General features: G+C 42.2%; 1 protein-coding gene across 1 annotated transcript; it reads right to left on the minus strand.

Annotated features, from left to right (window-relative positions):
- Positions 1 to 7147: 7147 nt before the first annotated feature.
- Positions 7148 to 21757, minus strand: emilin3b (elastin microfibril interfacer 3b). Its single transcript, XM_071476457.1, has 6 exons — positions 21081 to 21757; positions 11601 to 11723; positions 10307 to 10629; positions 9769 to 10115; positions 9322 to 9672; positions 7148 to 9013 (listed from the first exon to the last, which is right to left on the minus strand). Exons 1-6 carry the CDS (start codon positions 21263 to 21265, stop codon positions 7868 to 7870), a joined length of 2475 nt encoding a protein of 824 aa, XP_071332558.1. The 5' UTR covers positions 21266 to 21757; the 3' UTR covers positions 7148 to 7867.
- Between the last annotated feature and the right edge of the window lie 2655 nt (positions 21758 to 24412).

Consider the following 24412-nt stretch of genomic DNA (forward strand, 5'->3'; position numbering starts at 1 on the left):
CCAAACAATACACACACATGCAAACACTCTCTCCTCACTGGCTGTCCTCTAGTCATGCAGCTACTTCATTTCACACAAATCGCCTTGTAGACATTTCTTAAGATGTATCTTTTGGGGAAAATGTGGGTGGTTGACAAACTGTTGTGTTCCCACAAAGAAATAGAAAGTAAAGAGGCTGGACCTCATTTTATTTATTTGATCTTTTATGAATTATTTTCTGGAATTGTTGAGTTTTTATTTTTCTTGCGGTTGATGTGATGATTTAGTAGGTGACATGACAGGCTGTGTTAGATGCACTGAAACTTGTAGTTATGTGTGTTTGTGTGGGTTTGTGAGGTTCAGGTCTGTGTAAACGGGGAGCCGCTCCGTTTCATCCGGACGCAGAGTTCCTCTTTAGAGATTACAGGAATGGCTGGTTTTGATGAAATGGAGCGGGGGCCCGTAGCCCGGTGTGTATTAATCTGCTAAACAGACACGTTGGAGGAGGCCATTTTGTGTGACAACCACAGGAAGAGCAAGACACCTAATCGGAAGATGCTAGTGGTCACTGTCTTTCACTGAGCACCTCCTTTGTTCTAATTGATAATCAATGGTGCTGACTCTCCAGAGCTCCTTTTGAGGGAGTCTCTTTCTACGTGCTTGCTGGAACCAATCATGACATCATAAAGGCTCGTATCGACAGGCAAAAACATCCTTCCAAATTTCATTCAATTCATACCTGCACATAAGTGGCATAGGTTTTTTTTTTTTTTTTTTTTTTTACATCCATACATCTGTTAACCTGATGCCTTTTCATCCTGCCAGGTAAAGCTAATATGTGTATTTGTCATTCTGGTTCATAGCCACAAGCAGAAGCACGTGTTTACCTCCAAGCCAGTCACTCAGGAGGTGCCCAGTTGAAGTCATGGACAGTAGCAGCGTTTGTGTTAAGTTTTCTTTTCCATGTGCGTTTGAGTGAAATGGCGAAACCTTTCAGAGGTGCAACTGTCCTCCATCTAGATTTTGAGGTATTTGTTTTTCATTTTGTTTTCCAGCACTGATGAGAACATGATTTTTAGTGACCTGGTTTTGAACAACTCGCAGGTTCTTATCTAGTTCTCCACACTTACATGATACACTGTATTTTTTTTTTGTTTTTTTTTTTTCATTGCTTAAAATTAAAAGCTAGATTGACATATAGCAAAAGCTAGATGGTTTTAGTTTGAGTGATCAGGTGAAGATTCCGATCTCGAGGGACCTCTTCTATTAGGAGGCCCCTCTGGATGACAGCTATTCTTAGGGTCAGTATTAGGCTCTAGTCTCCACAATGTAGAACGAGCAGCTTCATCACAGCGTATTCAAAAAGATGACTTTTCTATGACTGCTAGAGCTTTGTCCACTAGATGTCTTAGTAACAGGAGCGAATCAGTCTCTTGCTTTTATCTGAAACAGGAAGTCGTTTTCAGCTGGTGATAAGAGCATGCTGGCTAGTCCTGTTCCTGTTATATATAACCTGTATATGGTCTCAATCCAGACCAAGACCAAGCCTGCTGCTCACTGAAGAGGCTTCCTTGTACCATAATCTCACCAACTCTGACCCATTCTGTGCCAGTTTAAATGAAGGGACCATTCTTTGGGCATCTGACAAGACTGGCAGCCTTAAAGCTTCTTAATTTATTGCAGTGATTTTTCACTCGAGTTTTTTTTTTTTGTTTTTTTTTTTTTTCTTGTTTTGTCTTTTATAAGCAAAAATATTTAAATTTTAAAAAGTGCATATCAACATAAGGATCATTGTAAATATTGTTGTGTGTAGTGTTTTAGAAATTCTATAAGGTCTTAAATCACTACAGATGCTAGCATAAAGAACAAGGCTTTGGAGGGGTTTGGCTGGGGGGAGGGGGGTGGGGTTATCTGGTGCCATTTTAAGTGCTAGTGAAGCTTACACAGCAACATCAATGTTTTTACATCACTGCTTCCCAGCACAGCCTTTTTTTTTTAAATTAAAAATATCTTTATCTTATAAATTTTAGATTCCTCTCACAATCTCAGAGGTGTTGTGCATTCCAGAGGCCTCCCTGTACTTAATATGCTGTAACAGTAGGAGAGACATATCACGGCAGACGCAGGCTTCAGTCTCTAGATGAAGCTGAGTGTCCTCCATTCTGCGTGTGATGTCTCTTTGATAGTGACAGCAGTTGGGGTAAGGTGTAGGTCCGAGGGAAGCGCTGCAGGATAGCGATGTGTCAGCCAAAAATACCATATGCTTACAATGCAATGAAACAGAGGCACCCAAACCAGCGACACAATCTACTCCAAATTCTACACAGATTAATTTTTCTTTTGTATGAAAGCTAACTACTTTAAAAAAAAAAAAAAAAAAGAAAAAGGATACAGATTGCTAAATTTCAAATCTATCTTCTCTGATTGTAAGGAGGGAAATTCTCCTTGAATTGAAGCCATTTGAAGCCACTTGTCAAAACTTGATGTCAGCCTTACGTGGATCTGTTTGTGTATCGGCATATTATCTTTTGATTATTGAAATTTGTATGATGGAGATTTTCTTTTATACCATCATTGTTATTGTCAAAGTACACCAATAAAGTACACCTTGTAAACATACAGTATCTCTGTCCTGCCTGTGCGTGTGTGTGTGCGCGCGCGTGCGCATGCTTCCAGGAAACTGCTGCCTCTGCCTTGTTTTTTCACACTGTGGTCAATGACTTTTGAATGTTCAGAAAAATAATGTCAGGTCACGCTGCAAACCGCCACTTTTGCACTGCAAGTGTAAGCACACCCATCACTTGAACAGAACGCTGGGTGGGTGCAAACAGGCCACAGAGCGTGAGCTGCCAGTGGAGGATTATACTGTGGTTTCAACTGCTGTCACTTTCTGTATCATGCATGGACTGTAAGAGGGAATTACAGTAGATTGGGAGATGGTTGCTGAGTGCGTCCAAGAGGATGTTCTGCAAAAATTTAAAAGAGTTCTCTCATTCCCTTTATATTATGACATAACTTGTTTTTGAGTCCACCAATGATATCTATGTGAGGAACATTAACTACAGTCTGAGGCGCGAATTCCTGTGTGAGCACCAGTGAGGTTTTGCACTGTGAGCAGAGATATATATATATAGTATCACGTCTCCTCTTAAACACTCACCCACACCCAAACAGAGGATTATTGTCTGTGTTTTTGTCTCAGACACCAGGGCTGTGGCATTTGTGATCCACAGCTGCTAACAAAATCCCAGCATCTGGACAACAGATTCTTCAGTTTTATTACACTTCTTTTAATAGCCCAACTTTCCACTCTTATCAATCTGACTGTTGACAGTGTGTGAGTGTGTGGGTACATCCGGATCTTGAGACAAAGATGATGCTTGTTGGGGTTGTTCAGCCTGTCATCCAGAGAGGGGAAAAAAAAAGAGAGCAGAGTGAGATTCTTTGACCAGAGGTCACTCATTGAATCAGAGCAGCTCCAGCCCTGTGGCATTTAGCACATTAACCGCACATCTCTGCCAGTTAACTGAAGTGACAGCTGATAATTTAATTATGCTCTTGGAAAAAGGAAATGCTAAGTGGCAGGGATGGGATATCTACGTGGGAGTTTAAATATATTCCACAGAATTTGTGCAACATGTACTACAGTGTTTTCCTTAGCATAAAAAAACCAAAACAGAAATAAAGGCATTTATAGCCGTAATTAATATGATGGATTGTTTTTGAAAGCGTGCAAGAACACCTCCATTTATCCTCAGTGAAAACACCCCTGCTTCTGTCCTGTGTTCGGGGTTGCAGTGTGTGTGTGTGTGTGTGTGTGTGTGTGTGAGAGAGAGCCTTGGCAGAGACACAGAGCCTGGCTGGAGTAGCCTCATCTTAATGGAGTCTGGGAAACACAAGGCTTTGGTATGCTAACACCAGTGTCACATAGCTGTCAGACACACACAGAGGGCAGCTCTTAAGATCTCAAGAGTTCCCTTGGCATGTGTACAACACATGCCAGGCAACACACATATACACACACACACACACACACACACACACACACACACACACTACCACTGTTATGGCTCTCTCTCTCTCTCTCACACACATCCGTTGTTAATTTATCCACTTGCACCCCCTTGAGTATTGTGCCACTCAAAGGCTTTGATGTCATCTGTGGCGCCTTTGCCTTTGTGTGCCGCTTGTGTGTCTGTTTTAGTGCGCTTCTCCCCACAGAGCGTATTAAACTGGCATCTGCATCAGGAAATGGCTGAATAACTGAATTTGTGTCTTTCAGCTGTGCAGAATGGTGTCACACTCTTCATCCACACTTCTTAAACGGTCTCAGACTGCACTGTATGTGTGTGTGTGCCTCCTCTAAACACAGGCTCCACACTTAGAAACAACCAGAGAGACATTCCCTTTAGCTTTCCACAGTTGTGAGCCGGGTGTGTACCTTCTACAGTATATGTGCTAACAACATGCAACCGGGGACCCATGTTCTCATTTCTGGTTAAATCAGAGCTTTGAATAACAGGGAACAACTGTGGCTTACAGGATGTTGTGTATGTGGTTTTGTGTGTGCACATGTGTAGGAATGTGTGCTGTCTCATGCATGTGCAATGACAAGAAGTACAGGAGGGACGTCGCCACATGACATGAGTTTGCAACATGGCTTGGTGTTACATAACTATTTGTCATGGTTTCAGGTAAAAGCATTGCCCAGCATTACAGCATCCTGCTCCCCTTCCTTTCATCACACTCCCCCGTCTGCTGTGTCTTCTCCGGGTCACCGACAGGACAGTCCATTGTTGTGCGGCGCTGCTTCCCAAGGGACGGCAGAGCCTCCAGCTGCTGTCGGGCCCTGGGGTTTAAACTTACGCTGCTGCTGTTCGGCCTGCTGTGGAGTACTGTTTGTGTTGTGCACTTGCACATATGTGTGTGAGCAGACATGTGTTTTCTCCAGCTCCTGTTGTGACTCCTGCCTGCCTCCCTGTCAGAATGTAAAGGATACAGCCCAGGGACGAGGAGGCTGTAAACACATCTGCCTCCACTTCTCACGTTCTTCATCCTCCTTGACACTGCTGTGCTCTCTGTGTCAATGTTCATCCTTTGCTCTCCTACCCGCCCTGCCCTTGTCACATCCCCGTCTTTCAGCTCGAGTGTTCTTCCTCAGCGAGCTGGGCTCATCTTCTCAGCTCGCCTCCATCCTACACCGACTGTCACAGCCATACTCATCCATTGTCTCATCTCATTTTTCTCTCTGACACTTTATTACTGTACTATTTTTTTTTTATTTCTCATTACATCTATCCTACATGCTCTCAATTGTCATCCCTTCCTGTTCCAGGAGCCAACTCTGTCTCCCCATACATCCATATTTGCCTTCGCCTGTGACCTCCACCCTCTCTATCCACTCTGTATTGCCACTCCAGCGTTTTTATTTTTATGTCTAACCTCTGGTTTTCATTATGCTGTGATTGCTCCATCCTGTTGTGGTTACTGAGAGATGTTGTCTTTAAAAACTATGTGCTGATGCTACACAGAAGACCTGCTGACAGTGCTTCACCGGTGCAAGGTCAACTCATTTTTTCAACTCATTTCACTCAGCTTCATTCATTATCATTGAGTCTTGCCTAACCTCTGACTCTACAAACACTTTAATATCCTCTACACTTTCCCCTAATGACCTCATCTTATCATCTGTGTGCTTCATGTGACCACAGTCTTGTGAACTTGTGTGTTTTTGCAACTTTAGTAAGATGTGATTTACAATTACGTTCTTTTGAAATGAGCACAGTCTCTTTTATGTATCAGTTTGGTAAAGTCAGGGGTTTTGCACAAAAGTGAATTCCTCAGAGAAAAAAAAAAAACTGCTTACTCAGTGCAGTCACACCTCAGACTCATTCCTCCAGCTAATATGCTGCACGATATATATGAATGTTACATTTCTGGTCCCTAGTACAGGCTGACATCCAGTTAATCAGTGAGAGATGTTGCTGTCTTAAACTGTGTGCTGATGTTCTGTGAAACCTGCAGACAGTGCAGCCTGACTACAGGCTTAGTCATAATTCAGACTCTGTTTGCTGTCCTCATTCTGTGATATTGATATGAATTGAAATAAATGTATGCAGCTTTTTTGTAGAACTCATTTTCAGCCACTAGTTGTAGTTTTTGAACATTAACTACTTTCATTGATGACAGTCCACTTTCACTTCCCGGAAACTCTTTGTCAGTTTTTACAACATTTTTTAAATAGCTAATCAAACATTCAGTCGATAGATTTACTTGTGAGAAAATAGTAGTCATGCTGGTGTTACACCAAATTCTGTAACCTTTTGTATTCTGTGAACTAATAAATAATTTCCATCGGCCACTGCAGACGTTTTCATCATCACATAATACTTACTACTGTAAGGCTTTATTTACTTAGCTGTAACCAGACGTGGTGCCATAATATGTTGACAAGTTGTGACAGATTTGGTATTCTGATATACACAACATTAGAGGAGTCATTACATAAAGAGCGGTGACACCTATAGTGTTTGTGCTAGCACTGCTGTCATTTGTGTTTTTCTTTACTGCTCTCAAAATTTGTGACCCTGTCTAAACACTTTGGAGGCACAATCCTTAGTCAGAGTTGCTGTCAAAAATAGAAAAAAAAACAAAACAATGTTTGTAATGGCAATACACTGAAGCTGAAAATGGGTCACAGTCTTTGGTGTAACACCAATATCTCCTCTCAGCTAGATGATTTTTATATATATTCTTAATTGGTTTCTGTGTTTTGAGATATTTCTGTATATTTCTGTTGGTTTATTAATACATTTATGATCAATTTATCTTATAGTTTTTAACCTTATAGCCCTTCACTGTTTTAACTTTGTGACTAACAGTGTTTTTTTTTAAATTTTATTTCTCCTATTTATATGTGTATTTGTTGGCACGCTATAAATGAAAGGGAAGGATAGAGTTAATTTTAACTCCAAATACCTTCATAATAGACTTCACATTCACTTCCCAGGCCAGCTACTGCATACAATTCCTTACATGGATAAATAGAGTGGTATTGCATTGATCTGAATGAATTGTCTTAGTCAGAACATAACCCACAACCCACATGAATTTTGAAAAAAGAACCACAACAGTGTATAAAAAATCACTTCCATTCTAAACACAGCCCTTGAGTGTTTTAGATTTTATTTCTTTTCCATCTACCATGCCATGTAATGTGTTGTCACTGTCCCCCAATGGTGAATTATGGAACTTCTCTGCAACTTGGAGCAATGCGGCAGGAAACAAACAAAACTGTCAAAGCAGAAATACATATATCATTTTTAAACATGTGTAAAACAGGAGTTTACAAAAAATGTAAATAGCACCAAGTTGACATACAGTATTCTTTAGAAAGACCAGACGAGTGTCCACACAGGGGATGTCGAGTGTGCTGGTCAGTAGAAACCCGTAGCAGCGTATTAGTCCCATATCATTCACTTTGTTTTGTTATTATTTTTCTAATACAAACAGTTTAACATCATAACAATGCAGTCACTTCATATAAGTTAAAAAAAAAGGTAAAATATGAAAACAAAACAATCATGATCGGAGAAAAAAAACAAATGCCCTATAGAATAAAATCTCAAGGGAAAATATTACCCAGCTATACAACCATAGGTATGTCTTTGTATTCTGTGTCTGCTTCTCCTCACTTCACTAAACTAAATACCCAGGACATCTGGAGGCACTGGGCTGGGGAGCTTATGGGAAATGACTTTCACCGGTTCAGTTAATTTGCATCTGTGCAGATGGGATTTGAAAAAGAGAGGAGAGAAGCAGAGGAAGTCACTTGAGCCTAATGAGAAGCACACATTAAGTCTGTCTTAAAAATTTTGTAGCTCAGATGCTACTCGTCTACTTTTTGGTTGGCTGCTTCCTTGGCCACGCAGTCTTTGACCTCTCCTTTCAGCTCAGCTAGCTGCTCTGAATGGACATCCAGGGTACCATTCACCTGGGCCAGGTACGAGTCTGAGTGTCTCTCAAGCTCTGCCCTGATCCTTTCCAGGTGCTCTGCCAGCTCTCCCAGGCTGCTGCACTGGCCCTCGACCTGGCTCACCCTGCTATCAAAGTCCTTCACCTCTCTCTGTACTTCTATTGCTGTGCTCCTGCAGCCCAGCAGCTCCCCGGCCAGCCGTCTCTTCAAAGCCACGAGTTCTCCCTTGAGCTGGGCCAGCCGCCTCTCCCCGGCCCCCAGGAGGGAGGCTTGGTGGCCCACTAGTTTGGTGATTCCTTGCACCTGGTTGACAAGCTGGTGCTCTCTCTGCTCCCAGGTGGCGTTAGCGTGGCCCACCTCACTGGCAATGAAGCTTATAGAGTCCTTTAGGCCCTTCAGAGTGCGGTTCACAGAGTTGATATTGACCTTCAGCAAGGTGATCTCTCCCTGGACTGTGCCCTCTGTGTCCTCCTGGGCAATCCTGAAGAGCAGATTCTGCAGGGTGTTGTTTAAGCGGTCCAGCTGTTTAGAATGGGTGTCTAGACGGTCTTTCATCTTCTTCTCCATCCCTTCACACTCCTCCTCCACTTCAGTGACACTGACACCCCCTGCTGGTGGTGTGGCAGGCGAGCAGGAAGAGGTACAGAGGAGCTCTAGGTCTATCAACTGTTTCTGAATGCCGTCCAGGTCCCCCTCCACTCTCCTCCTCACAGACTCGATCTCCGTCTCCAGTGCTGGGACCACCTGGCCCTCCAGGAGTGCAGGGGCCGTGGCATTACTCAGCTCCTCCACAGCCACAAACACTCTCTCCTCCAGAGTCTTCAACTTGTCCTCCAGCATGGTCTTGAAGCCATCCAGACCACCCGGGAGCCCTCCTACTCCATCAGGTCCACCCTCGGTGGCATTGAGGCGGCCCTCTATGTCCACCAAACGGGTCTCGATCAGCGTCTCCACGTGGATGCTTTGGTCAGTGAGGGCAGTCTGGAGCTGTCGCTGAGATTCTGTCAAACCTTTCACTGACTCCTCCAGCAGCAGCACACGCTGGGACAGACTGTTAACCTGCAATAATCAATAACTTATTAGTTCATTAGTGACCCAATAAAAAGTCAGATCACATGCGATTACAGTGTAGTCATGTTGTTCTTTAAGTAGCGTAATCTGAAATGTACAGAAGTGAGTTTAAATAAAGATAATTTTAAATTAATTTTAATTTAATTTAATTTAATTTTTAAATACCAAGCGTCCAAGTTACCTTAGGGCATAGCCTGAATCAAAATCACACAAATAAATTCATTGAAGTGCTGTTCACTTGACAAATTAGATGCATTTACTGCATGCTGATCATATCACACCCATTTATATCATACCTGCCCACAGCAGCTCTCAGTCAGAGTCAGGCCCTGGATCTGAGCCTGTAAGGAACCCAACTCCTCCCTGAGCCCAGTCTCTCTTCCATCCAGAGACTGCTGCATCTGCTCCTGGCCATCCATGTGCTCCCTATGACACTGCTTCTGCACCTCTCCAATCTTCTGCTCACATTGGTTCTCCAGGCTGGTCAGGCGACGTTCAAAGCCATCCAGGATCTCAGTGCGCATGTCAGCCAGCCTGGCATCCAGGATCTCATCAACATTAGCAGTGGAGCCGGGGCCAGGGATGGGCCTGCCTCTAGCTCCCTCCAGCAGCCTTTTTAGCTGGCCATCGTGACCTAGGACCATTCCCTGAAGAGAAGGAGAAAAAAAAGCATTCAATAAAGGAAGGAGAGAGAAACTGAGGTCATATTTGATCAAACTGTGCAGATATACTCTACAAAGTACCTGGATCTCCTCTAAGATGTGAGTCTTGGCTCGCAGCTCATCCCTCACTTCTGTCACTCTCCCTGCTAAGTCTCCAAATCCAGGGAATCTTTCTCCTCTGTCCAGCCCATCAGGAGTCCCATCTGGGATCACCCCAAATCCCACACTAGAGTCAGGCACCCGGGCACCGTTGGGCAAAAGAGACACAAGGATTTTGTTGGTATCCTCTCGGAGGGATGTACGCAGTCGCTCCTCAAGGCCCACTACCACCCCATTGAGAGTGTCTAGACCCTGGGTGAGGCGACGCAGGTCCTCCTCCATGCGGTCCAAACGTTCACCAGTTACTCCAGAGATCCCAAATTTGTTTCCTGTATTTCCAAAGATAAAAGAAGAAATGAAAGAGTGTGTCAGTACTGAAGAGGAAACGATGCAGCTCAGAGGGTTACAGTGAGTTGAAAATACTTTCAGATGCACAAAAACATGCACTTCCACACAAAAACAGCAGTAGTGGAGGTTTAAACTGTATGAGCTTAACAGTAAAGTTGGAGTCTATTCTCACCATAGTTTGGTTTTCCACTTCCAGCAGGCAGCTGTCCTGTGGGTATTGGTCTGTGGTCAGGCACACTGGGGAAAGGTTTGCCTGGCTCCAGCTGGCCTCCTCCAGGCCTCTGGTCCACGGGGGGTCTAGGGCCATGGGGGAAGCCCTTCATCCCGGGGCGATGGGGAAAACCAGCACCTTTGAAAGGTGGTATCATGGCGTCAGGCGATGGCGTGGGTCCATCATAGCAGTTTTCTCCAGAGTAGCCAGGACAACATCGCCACTCCAGCTCAGTCACTGTCTTAAAACCCACTTTGTACTTTGGTTTGTAGAATGTCCTGTACCTGAAGGAAACATGAAAACAAAAAAAACATGTTTACTATCAGAAGAGTATCGAGTTATAATTATAAAGTATATCAGAAGCATTGCAGTTGTTTTCAATAATTAAGAGCACAAAACCAGGGCCGAGGATGAAAAGATGGGCGTTGGCGAGCAGAAATAAAGGGATGAATTTGTTCTCTATGGGATTAAATGTGGATTAGAGAAAGATTAGGAGATTAAGATAAAGTGTAGTGTAAATGACGTGGTATCAGGGGATTGAACCAGGGTGAGCACTGAACTTCAGCGTTATCTTGTATAAACCGAATTTTGATTATGAATCAAATTCTCCTTCTCTCTCTCTCACACACACACAGTGATTCATTCTTTTTTAGGCGAAAATCTACTCCTTTAAGTTCCCCTGTGTGGGGGCACATTAAAAATAATTACAAAATCACACACACTAGCTTAAAGATCTCATCTTACTTCAGACAACAGTTTGTTTCATGATTCATTAATTACATTATTCTAATTATTGTTTCTTTTGTGTTGTTTTCATAAAGGTAGGTGGGCAGGTAAGAAGCAAGTGTAACTACATCTAAACCTGAATAATCAATTAATGAGGAGGGGCTTTTAACATTTTTAATCTGCTGAAAAAGAAATGGTGCTAATAACCAGTGACCTTTGAACTTATCTTAACCAGTTGAATAAACAATCAAAGGATTTATTAAAATTGAAAACATTAACCCCATACCCCCCAAGTGACATCTCTCTGTGGAAACATGCAGCAGAGGGGCTGCACAACTATTGCCTGAACAGCATATCAGGTGAACACTAGAGGGCAGCATTGATATAGAGTATATTCTACAATGTGTGCCATGCACATTTAAATCCTTGCAACCAAAGTAGTAGAACTCAAGCTGAATTGAGAAACTTTGTCCCATTTGACATTGTTTGCATTTTTTTTTTCTTTTTTTTTTTTTGTTGAAAAACTTACATGACAACAGGACACTTCTGACCCCAGATGCACTTGGTGGTGTACTCAGCCTTCACATAGGTAGACACTCCATCTTGCATTGTGCATGTGATGTTCTTCTGGACCACGTAGGCACAGTGGTTTCTGTGGGAAGTTAAATAACTTACATTACTGACAAATAAACGCTAGAATACCTCTGATTTATGACAACAGCCCGTCTTTTGCTCTGCATCTGTGAGTCTGCATAGTTTTTGCTGAACAGCAACCAATTTAGCTACAAGTGACTGATGAGGGTAAACAATAAAATGTGTCAGGAGTCATGGCATTGGTTAACTCACTCAGGAGTGGTAGTTACACAGCATCTTTCTTAATTTAGCAACATTAGCCACCATAATACTGCTCATACCAGCATGATAGATGTAACGTTGCATCAACAGTTCTTCCCGACAAATATGTTATTCAAGCCTCCTTTGAGCTCAGTCTGTGTTTTACTAAGTTTTACTATACTGTTGTATGTCCTGTTGTACAGTGTTACACTTGGTTCTGCTCATTTTCATATCCTTCATTCAGTGTCATTAGTTTAGTTTTCATCCAACTTTTCTATCTTGTGTAATCCTCAGATAAGAATTCTGTTGGAAAATATTTATTCATCTCAATCTTAGAAGCTTTCAAATGGTTTTCACAGAAGAGCTAAATGCTGCATATGGTTAAATTATAATGGGTGATGTTTTTTAATTTTGAGAAATAGACATTTATGCATACCACTGGCATTAGTCAGAATGATGACAGAGGATGTTTGCTGGGAGCTTTTCATATGCCTTTTGCTTCGTTTTACTTGAGGTAATTCAGCACCAGGAAATATTGCTGAGACTGTTTTCAGATGTATCCAGACTCCAACACATAATAGCTTCACTATAACTACTTTGAGCAGTTGTTGCATCATGCTGAAGCTGGACCTTCTCTCTCCTCTTTCCTCATTGCCAGTGCAGCTATAGCAACTGCTAAATGTTCCCCTGGCCCCTGTGCAACACAGGAAATGATGATCTGGGCTCTTTAGGCTCACATGTGAAGCATTTCTTACATTCAGAAGGGAGCATTTAGCAGCACATGCAGTACTTAACGTTGCTCCACAGCTGTTTCAGGACAAATAGAAGTGTTTTGAGGAGCAGGGAGGGACACGGGGGCTGAGGAGGGTCTACAAGCCAAGTTAACAGGTTCAGAGGGCTAACAGACAGCACGGCCTGTCAGAGTCTGTGAGAAACCACCGTGGCGCTGCTGCTGCTGCTGCTGCTGCTGCCGCCGCTGCCGCCGCCACTTTCTGCAAATTGCTGACTGTGTTGACAGCGTTTGTGTGTGTGTCACCACTCTCCCTGTGTTGACATATGTTAATAGCAGTGGAAGGAAAAGGGCAGCAGTCAGAATGACAGAGCTCCTTTCATACCAGCCTGACAACATGCTGCCAGGTCAGACGTTAAGGAAGTGGTGGTTACGACCTGAACTGATGTGGTATGATGGGAGTTCTTAAAGCACTTCAAACTCACACAGGCAATTTACTGGTCGCTGCAGAGGATTTTTTAGTATAAGAAAAATAAGGAAATGTGGATGGAAACTTTGATTTGATGTGTCATGTGGTTTATATGCATATGGATTGAAATTGCATGCTTTATCTGATGACACAAATTGTGCCGCATCATCATTTCTGGTATATTTTTCTTCTCCCTTAAACTGCTAACAAATAGATTGACTCGTGTACTGTTACATCGCTCCAAATAATGTTCTATTTACATTTGTTTCACCACCACCCCACCTGCAAGCTCTTTTGTTTATGATCCCTGAGGGGATGGGGTTAAGACTGATCACCCCCTCTGCTCTCATCTGCTGCTCACAGAATACACAAACCCTCTGGCACAAAAATAAATGAAATTTTTTCTCCAGTTTTTAACATGCGAGAAGTCTGGCACAAATATGCTTGTACAAGATCACAGTCACATGGTGGTCGTAGAGATTCCTGGATTAAGACAAAGTGATGATACTTTCATCCAGAGAATATCAACACTTCACTAAGTGCTTTAAGTATTATATTGTAAAATCTAAATAGTGTTTCATGGTTCCCTCTTCATAAATGACAGATTTATCGACAGCAATAAGGAGCTTTATGACTTGTTTTTGTGTAAGGAAGAGTTGGGGGAAAGCTTCTATAGGCATTCAAGGATTTGTGACAGCGGATACAGAGCAGACTCAGTGCATGAGTGTGTGCGTATATATACAGCACAGTAAGTGTGTGATTCCTCTCATTTTACACACAGGGCCGGTCAGCGGAGTGAAAAGTGACCATGTTCACCGATTTGTTTGTCAGGTGCACATCTGGGACGAGCCAGTGACCTTCAGACTCACACACAATGGCTGAAAAGTGCAGGAATCCAGATGTACATGAGAAGAAAAAAAAAAAGTTTCTCCTGTGCATAGGTCTCTGTTTCTGCCTCTCTTTCTCTCCCCGCAGCCCGCTCTTTGACTGTTTTCACAGATCTGTCAATGTCATTTGGGTTTGTGAGTGATATTTTATCCTCGGTGTCTTACAGACAGAGGGGTTCTGGCTTTATGTGAATCAACGTTGAGTGCTGAGATAAATCCTGTCCCTCTGCGCTGCAGTGTCTGTCAGGCCAACAGCAGGTCACCTCCTCTGTTGTGAAAAAACACATCTTTATAGGGCGAATGTTAAGTTTCAACTTGAGAGATAGAGATATTGTGTTTGAGCTGTATAGACACTCACACATGTGAACATTTTACACATCCAAGGTGGAGCTCTTGGCCCTTTCATCTCAGATCCACAGAGACCACACAGCTCTGCGGGATGAGGATTACACAAGCTTTATCGCCAGAAATATGAACCCATTATGCGTGAGTGGACATATGTGAGAAAAATAGGGCCATCTTTAGTGTTTATTATTGTCTCAGCCAGGCGCAGCTGCTGCAGGGTAGGTGAGAACTTTGTTTAGGCTGCTTGTGTAGGAAGATCTTCAGCCTGCAAAAGGCAGTGCTACTATGGACACTTGGGGCGGAAAAAGGATGCGAAGTCTTGATCCAGTATGATCTGAGATCAGGGGAATATGGAGAGGAAGGAGAAGAGGAGAGAGAGACGCACTGGCCCACTCTGAGCTATTTTCACACCTCATCTCTTGACTAATGTGGCACAAGGAGACTGGTGTTACTTTCTCATGTTTGTTTTAGCTCTCGTGGGTGACAGGTGGGAGGGGTTGGCCACACAGAATAACCCAGTGAGTGTTAGACAGTAAATGTCACTTAGGTCACCTCAAATTTATTTATGACTCACATTTAGAAATGAGCATTGGTCACAATGCTACACAAGTGGAGTCACAGTAAAAACAGACATTGGGATTGTTTGATATAAAATTAAAGTGACTGGATTAAGCTTTAAGTTTTTTAAATGTCAAATCCGAGGGCATTAGGTGAAATATTTAGCTTTAGCCTCAGCTTTGGGACAACAACAGCAAAGGTATGATGAACCTTCAACTTTAACTGTGCCTGTGGGACAAACTCTTTTAGATCCTCTGGTCAGAGGATCTAAGTGACCCAGAGGTGAAACAGTGAAGAAGGTCGGAAGAATAGGAAGTTGCAAACATACCTCATAAATCATGACAAGCAGAGGCTACAGCCGCGCTAGAGGCTCTGTGAGGCTGCAATTAGCCACAATTGTGCTTTGAGCTAAATGCTAACATCAGCATACTAACATGCTCACAATGACAATGTTAACATGCTGATGTTTAGTATCTATAATAATAGTTATAATGTTTACTATGTCACACCGTCTCAGTTTAGAGCTTTAGCATGCTAACATTTGCTAATTAGCACTACATACAAAAATACAGTTGAGGCTGATGGGAATGTCATTAGTTTTGCATGTGTTTGATTATGAACCATAATCAAACCAGGAACAAGTATTGTAGAAAAGAAGACTCTGACATGATGATGGCAGTATCAGTATCAACCGACATTGCCATCCCAAGATCCACACCACAAGCACTAACTCCTTCAGATTAGTATGCTTTCTCTGACTGAAGTTACCAACCTTTTTTATCTAATGTGATTACATTCCACTTGTCTGGTTAGCAGTTTGAAACAAAATTAGGCCTTGAAGATTCCTCATACTAACTGACCCAGGTCAGAGACAAATGTTATTCATTGCCTATTTGACTCCTTCACTGTACAAATGCTCTTTATTCCCCAATAATGCAAATGTAAATGTGAAAGGAAATGTTTCTGATGATATGTGACATTTTCCTTTTTTCCACACTTCTCTTTTGTGTGTTATATGAAACTTAGAAGCTGCATCCACCCTCGCTGAACCACCCAACCCCAACTGACCTAAACTGATTCAAATTCTTCAGTGTATTTAACTCTCTTGTGCACCTCCCACCCTCATCTGACCTTACTCTCTTCCTCTCCAGTGAATATCAAAAACTCTTCACCTCCTTTTGCCATGACAGGAAAGCCACACTTACTATTCCTCTCGTCTCATTTGCCTCTCTCTGTTCCTCTATCTCTCTCTCTCTCTCTCTCTCTCTCTCCTAACGCACCTCCCCCCTTAACACCAAAATATTGTCTTTTTTCTGTCATTAGAGCATGACACTTTTTGACTGCTAGTATGGTCCCACTGTAAATATTTCCAGTCAAAATCACTTCACAGCCTCCCAGGGGGAAAGCAGAATTCCCATCTCAGATTCTCATGTGGAGCGTTTTCAGCAAATATTATTACTGCTAGACCTCTGCCCTCTGCTGGGACCAAAACAATTCACCTTTCCATCCATTTTTTCTTGTAACCTTCCTCACCCTTTTTTCCTGCAAAATCTGCAAACTGCAGGTTATCTCTGTTTAATTATCTAAGCATACCATCCTTCCCTTGCCTTTTTTCTAATATTATCTTTTTTCGTCTGCTTTCTACTTTTTGTGAAGCCTCTCTGTGCTACCTAATCATGCCCCTGACATCTCAAGCCATTCAACCTGCCACTTTTCCAACCCTCGCCCTGCTTGTTTTGACACTGTGGCACTAAAGGGCTAACCCTCCTCATTACTAACCGCTCTCTCACCTGCAGGGTTCCTGACTGTTTGAACTCAGGCCACTGCTGTTGCCTCTGACAGATTTATGACTGGAGCAGGCCAGATAGAAAACCATGCAATCTTTAATAGGAGCTTTAACAACCGTGTCTGTGAGCTAACAGCTCTCCTCCAGGGCCCATGTCTTTCCATATATGCTTTTAATGAATCCTATTTCGGGCCAACTGGCAGGTCTTGAGGGTCCCATGGTGCAGGGTTGATTGACGCTGCTCATGTGGCTACTGATTAGGGTTAAAGGAAAGACGTGATACTCCCAGCTCTAGGACCAAGGGGATCACTCTTTCATTCATAGACAGGGTCAGATCTGAGCCAGCTCTGGTTACTATAGCTTAAAGGCAGACCATTACTTTTACATGTGCTAAAATTTGGGCTATCGGCCAAAATTTCATTGTTGCAGCAATGAAATCATCAGTTGTGTTAGCTCCTATTCAATATAGATTACTTTTAGTTCTTATAATTGGATAAACACAAAATTTCACTTGCTTTATTGGACTTGCTTTTGTCTTCATGAAGTTTTGTTGACTTGTACTTTTCTCTTGGAAAACAGAAAGCAGCTCAAACACCAGTAGTGAAAAAACACACCAATGACTTACCCTCAGGCATTTCCTAAAGCACATAATCTTCTTTGAGTAAGAATGGCTCTCTGTACTTTTTAAATAAAAGGGTTTTCAGACAGAATTGCTAGATTTGTTACACTCACTGTACTGTATATACCTTGGGAGTGAAATCATTAGCATTGGGTCGTGATGCTTTACTAAGGTGTGCAGACAGTAGATGCTGAGCAAACCAATGCAACACTGCTGAAATATGAGAGTATGATCAATCACAGCATAACACTGAGGTAATGTTCAGACACGACAAAAAATATGCTTTATTTTAAAAATATTAAAAACACTAGGCGCTATCTAATATGTATCCTACCTTGTGATATTTTTCCATTGTTATATATTACGTTACTTATTTACTTATGTACTTATGTACTTATGTACGTATGTAGTATGGTATATGTTATATATCTGAAAAACTTAAAGGAATATTTTAGGCAATACACTTGCTGAGTTTGATGAGAAGATGGACACCACTCATCTGTATGATAGCTAAATATACTGGCACAGCTATTATTTTAGCTCATCTCATCTTAGAGACTGGAAGCAGAGGGAACAGCTGTCCCAAAGGTAAACAAAAATCTGCCTAGCAACACTTCTAAAGCTCACTTATTAACATGTTGTATCTAGTTTTTTGTTTTATATTTTATACTTAGTGAAGCTAATCACGACTAGCTGTAGCACAATATTTAATGAACGGGTATGAGAGTGGCATCAATCTTCTTAGATAATTGTTTGCAAGAAAGTGACCAGAAGGTCAAAATCAAAAATTTTGACAGTTTTTAATTAAAATTTGGAAGCATCTTCAATACTATATGACAATTTCATTTAGATATTAAAATATAATGAACAATAATGCTGAATAGTCGTACAGCCTCACTTGAAACTCTAATATTGTATAGTTCATTAGAATAACCTTTAATTGATAAAATCCACATCCACTGCATAAAAATCCCAAATATTTTAGCAGAAAGGTCAGTGAAAGAAGCAAGTAACATAAATACATGTTGATTGGGAGTTTGGGAGTTTACTGCCCAGCCTCTGTGACCCTTAGCAGGAGACTGGCTCCATTCTTGTCCTCCACTGGACACTCAACACAAACTTACAACAGCAACCCATAACCTCTAACCTTGGCCAACTCACTGACCTTTCTCCCTTGACCTCTGTCTCATACATCATTGAAAAGCCCTCAGATATGTCTCTAATCTGATCAGTGAAGACTTGTGACATCTGCTGGGCTCTTAATTGATTTATACAACACCCATTTCCCAGAAATGGGTATATGGGTCTTGCATTATGTTTCACCTGTTGGTGTGCATTTTGCGCTATAGTGGTATGTTAGAGTGCAACATGGAGAGAGATGCTTGTGAGATGCTAGGCACATCTTTATATTTGTTCTTTTCCTTTTTGATGTATTCAGTTATGTTGTGCATGTGTTACACATAATATAGACTTATATAATTTGCTATTGATAACTTCAAAAATTGACCAAAACACACTTCAGTAAATCTGAACTCTCCATCCATGCACAGTTTTAGCCATGGCGCAGTTAATAGAGTGGTAAGTAGAGTATTGTAACTGTAGATACTCTGACATGTGACAGTCCAGAGTGACCAGAGGCTATTACAGCAAGTGGTTGTATTGAATGAAGGAATGACTGTGAAATCAATTCACTCACTTTGCTGCCAAAATACACATAATAATTCAACATGTAGAAAAAAAGTCTTTGGTGGATCAACAGCTGAGAATTTTTTAAATGTTTCACTAAAAACAGGCGTGTTTTGTCCGTGTGACAGCGTGGTTGGTAAGAAACAAGAGTAAGCATCAACAAGCTGTAAAAGCATGAGTTCACAAAAACACACACAAACAAACATACATCCATACATATATGTACACACACACAAACACACACACACACACGCACGTCATAACACGTGTGTTATTTTTAAGTCTCTATTTCCACTGACCAGTCAGGCAGACAACAACTGAGCTCATATATCTGTAGTGGTGGTCTGACACTGACACGTCCCCGGGGCCCACTGTGTCCAAGATGGGTCAGCAACTCTTGTATAAACACTATAGTTGGACTCACAGACACATGTGCGGGAACATCAACCAGCTACTAGCAACAAGCAATTACATTCCATCTGTCATTCTTCAGCAGTCAGTTTTAAATAGAGCGATCTGTAACATCTCGCCGATCGATCCATCTTGGGATTCAGGCTTAAAGATGTATCTATATATATTGGCTTGTGTGAATGTAAATATACCTCTTTGGCACCACTAATGAAAAATGTACAGATGTCATTGGCCACCAGCATGCAGTAGACTGGACGAGGATGTGGATGAGACCTCTGGCATATTGGATGCTAACGTCAAGCTAGTTGGTGGTGGTCAGTACATATTTTTGAACATGGTGGCTACTTGCACCACACACTGTATTGTTTTGTTTCTGTATGTTAATAATATGTCATATGTGGCTGTGTATTTGTTTAAATGCATATTTGACACAGCTGTACTGAGTAAAAAAAAAATTGAGTTCTGTAATAAGTAATTGATTACAGTTTTCAAGTAATTTGCCCGACTTTGATCACAAGTGAGAAAAACGTTGGCTTAGAAGTAGTGCTGGGAGATTAAACAGTGTACATGACAATATACTGATTGGAAATGAAGGTAAGAAGAAGGATGGATGAGGGTTGGTGAGAAAGTTGAAGGTGAAGACTGAACATGGGCACTGCATTCAGGGTGAAGGATGCTGATGAGTCTTTTCCCTGGAGGTGAAGGTACATGGGAGACTAAACAGGGTTTGGTGATCAGCCGTCTTCTTTGGCAGTTTGAGTGAAGCAGCAGGTAGCTGGGGAGCTGTCCAAAGACATAACAACTCTCAGGGGAAGCCAAGCAAAAGAGATGGGGAAAAGGGAGGAAAAAAACCCAAAGAGCCCCGCAGGCCAAACATCAGCCATCTCTATCCAGCCAAAATATATCCACGGGGCTCTGTTTCATCTCACAGCTTCATGACTTTCAAATATCACGCATAGTATGGGATTATTATTCCTCTCTGCTCATGTGGTTTGACTGTACTGAAATTATCAGTCCAGTGTATTTACATACGTCAGAGATCACTGATTAAAAACAGAAGAAGATCCTTCTTGTTGAGACTGGAAGAATTAAGGAGAGAAAAACAAGTTTACAACAGTAATCTCAATGTAAATTCAGTTGGATCGATTGAGGATTAGTTGTGCCACTCCCTTCTGGCTGCGGGTGCCCAGCTGTACTGTAAGTCTTGCCTCTAATTGAGCCCCCCTCTCGCCACACACACACACACACATACACACACACATACACAGCGGCTGCGATGTATCTATACCCTTGTCATCAACTCAGCACCCGCCTCTCTGCACCGTAAAGACCATAATGACGGCTTTGTTTTCATAATAACGCTGCATGTCATTGTTGCTCCACGATGTTTATCCCCAGCCACAGATGGTTTTAGGTGTGAACCACAGAAAAGCGCTGATAGTGAGTAAGAGAGGAACAGAGAGTCAATTCAAGGGTCTGTTACCAAGCCGATTCCCTAACTAAAACCATATTTCTGCAACTCGCTGGTGACATGTGTTTCTCAGGGGGAATACAGTATGAGGTGGGTCCTCCTTCCAAGCACTCTAGATATTTGGAATTCTTTTTGAATTCAATCTCCTGCAGCATAGGAAGGGAAATAAAATGTGCATTAGTGCCTGTGACATGTCCAAAACAGAGCACTTACTTGTGACGGGTCATAGGCTTGTTTGGTAAGTGGTGAGGGTTGAGTCCAGCCTTGAACAGGTTGTATCTGTTTCCATAGAAGGGGCTGACATGGCCTCCATAGAAAGTTCCTTTGCTGTCCACCACAGATAGCAACACTCCTAAGAGAAAGAACTGTGCAACCAGTTGACACAACTTGGTCCTCATTGTTTTTTTCTTTAAAAAAAAAAAAGCAACAGGCTGAAGAAGAAAACGGGGTAAAAGTGATAGTTGTAGGTTCCTCAGGGTGTTGCGTTGAAGCTTCCCGGCACACGTGCAGTCTTGTCTTCTTCAGTGGGCCCTGAAGGAGACATGGAGCCCAAACAGCTGTAGCATCAGCAGCATCTTGCCCTGTGTGCCTTCAGCTCAGCAACTAACCACACTCTGAGCACATAGGACAGAGAAGAGGGAAAACTAGTGAGGCTGAAGAGGGAGGGGAGAGGAAGAGGGGCAAGGAAAAACAACACAAAGGTGTGCTGGAGGAGGGGAAAGGAGAAATAGGGGAGCAGGACAGAGGAAAGAAGGAGGGAAGAGAACTTGTGAGTATGTCTCTAGGAAAGTTTCAGCTCCATACACACACACACACACACACACACACAAGCTAGTGTGAGACCTGCTGACTATGCTCGGCCCTCCAAGTCCTCTGCACTGTGCATGAGTGAGGGTGTGTGTACAAGAAGCAGTGTGCTGCTCTGCTGCCTCTGAAGGGGCCGGCAGACAGGCAGCCTGGATTTGCATATCCCACCCCAACTCCAGCCTGGCTGCTCTGCAAAAGTGGGGTGGGGGGGTGGGGTGGCTGCTAATATGATTTGGTGACTCTTTCCCTCTTTCTCTCTCACACACAAATACAAACACATATAAGTACACACCTTGAAATCAGATTCTGAAATACAAAGTTTTTTTCTGTTTCTTTTTATCATCTTCTTTCTCATATCCATCCAGTCTCCAACAATTCTCAGTTTTTTTTTTGTTTTTTTTTTTTAAATCTCTTTAATCCTTTAACAATTTTATTTCTTTACCCTCTCCTTTTCTTTTTTCCATCCCCTGTGGGAGCGGCTGTACATCAAAGCACAGCACCAGTGTTCATTCAGTGCCCTGTGCATGGCTGTGGCCGCAGCCGGCTAAGATGCTGCAGAGCTGGACACAATGGACCTCCTCCTTGCTTCACCGCGGTCAGTCATTAAAAATCCCAGCCACAGCTTCGGTTGCGGTCCACACCCTGACCCCCTGCTTATGTCGTACCGCGCTTCTGCTGTAGTTCTTGAATTCATGCTTAACTGCCTCCTGTGTCTTTCAGACAGTTTGCTGTGGGAATTACGCAAACCAGTTCAGTTCCTATAAAAGACAGTGTCAGTGTTTGGTCAGTGTCTGAATGAATGGTGGTTGAACTCTAAAGGATTTCTCTAAATCTTTACTACAAGGGAAATGAGATTGTTAACGGCTTTTTTTTCCCTCCCAGTTTTGAAGCTGATTTTTTTAATACCCACTCATGACTTGTCACAGACACAGTTTGGGAAGAAACCCAATTTATAAAAGTACATTCTGATTACAATAATATTTATCCCCTTCAGGAATATCTTTTAGTCCTATCTTTAGTCCACTCTACACAAATCCTCAGTCCAGAATTTCTAGTGCCCAGGAAGTAGCAAAGTGGACATAATGACTTCTTTGGTATCGAACATATTTGTGTGCGGCAAAATGTTGCCGGGATACATAAAACTGGGTCACCAATCAAAGTGTTTCACAATGTTGAAATCATTTGAAATGTCACTGTTAACTGGTTTGTCTTTCCTCAGTTCTCATGCTGGACAAGTAGGCAGTGACCAGATGGGGAGCTGATGTGTGTGACTGATTTTCAAAGCAAACCTGAGAAGGAAAAGCTGTAGGAAGAGGCAGGTTTCTGAATGGACCTCTTTGTTTGGACGGTCCTTCTCACCTGTGTGTGGACTATGCATCATTTACCCTTCTCTATTTACTCTTCATTTAAAGGTCAGTGTGAAAGAACAACACACAGCTTCCCGGTATGCAAAGAGGCACTTCACGTAAGTGGAAGAGTTCCCAAATATACACCCAAGAGCACTCAAACAGCCAAGGAAATGATGGATCTATCAAGCAAAGTGGGTTGTAGTTTTCATCTTATTCCAGGATATGTACTATAGTGTGGAATCATATTTACCTTGTTGCAGTTTTGTGTTTTTGCTGGACTGATTCAAACATCTTTAGTGTGAGAAGCTGAAGTGTTTTGCGTACTGCTGAAGATTCATCCAGCTGCCTCAGAAACTGTCACCTCACATAAGCAGTGAAACAGTGAGAAGGAAACTATTCTAAATCTTTGTCTATTCTGGCAGACAACTCTGCTCTGAAATACCATTTTTCACAGAAATGACTGGCACAATTTTAAACAGATGTGTGTTCCAGCACACTGTCCAGATGTTAAGGAAAAGGGAGTGATATCAGTGAATCTCTCACCTATGCCAGTTTATGATAATTTATAGTGTTTAATGCACTCACATTCACCTTGAATTATTAATTGGTGAACCAAAACAGTTTTTGTTGGCTATCAGACCCATGAGTCTGGGTTTGTTTCGTTTCTTCTTCTCTTCTTTTTTCATTTCCAAGTGTTCTGTGTAGAATAGATGGTCATTCTGCCAGTATTGGACTTAATGGCTTTTGAGCTACATCTGTGAGTAGTTTCAGATAAGTATCCTTATCTGCTCCCCTTGACTAATTCCATATCCTGGATGGAAATCGGAGAAGAAATGCATGCACCTTTTCAAAAATCTCTAACCTTTTGAGCATTGAGCTAATATAATACTCTGCCCTGTGTACTGAATTCAAGTCAGTGACAGTTACCAAAAATATTAAACTGCACGATGTGCAATTTCCTTATGAGGATTACACTCAGTGTTGTGTCAAGTGTATTATCATGCTGAAGGCTGCAATTTGTGGTGCAGTTGAACTGTATTGCATTATGCAAAGAGGTGTGTCAACATAACATTATACAGTTGAACAAATTGCAGGCTCAAAAATGATCACATTAACACCTCTTTTGGGTTTTTTTTTTTAGTGCCCTTATTAGTTAGGACAGATAGGAAAGCTGGGGAGAGAGAGAGGGGACGACGCGCAGCAACGGGCTGCGGGTCGGACCCGAACCTGCGGCCAGGTACAAGCCCCAATGGTGTGCGCTCTTACCAGGTGATCCACCGAGGCACCCAACATTAACGCCTCTTTAATGCAAAAACTGAACATTACAGCCTTGATGACGAGAGAGATTTTATTGCAGCACTGTTGTATTAGACTGCATTAGTTTTAGCT

This window comes from Trachinotus anak, unplaced genomic scaffold (genome assembly GCF_046630095.1).
Source record: "Trachinotus anak isolate AG129_WGS33_773 ecotype Australia unplaced genomic scaffold, CSIRO_AGI_Tana_v1 ptg000004l, whole genome shotgun sequence".
Lineage (NCBI taxonomy): Eukaryota > Metazoa > Chordata > Actinopteri > Carangiformes > Carangidae > Trachinotus > Trachinotus anak.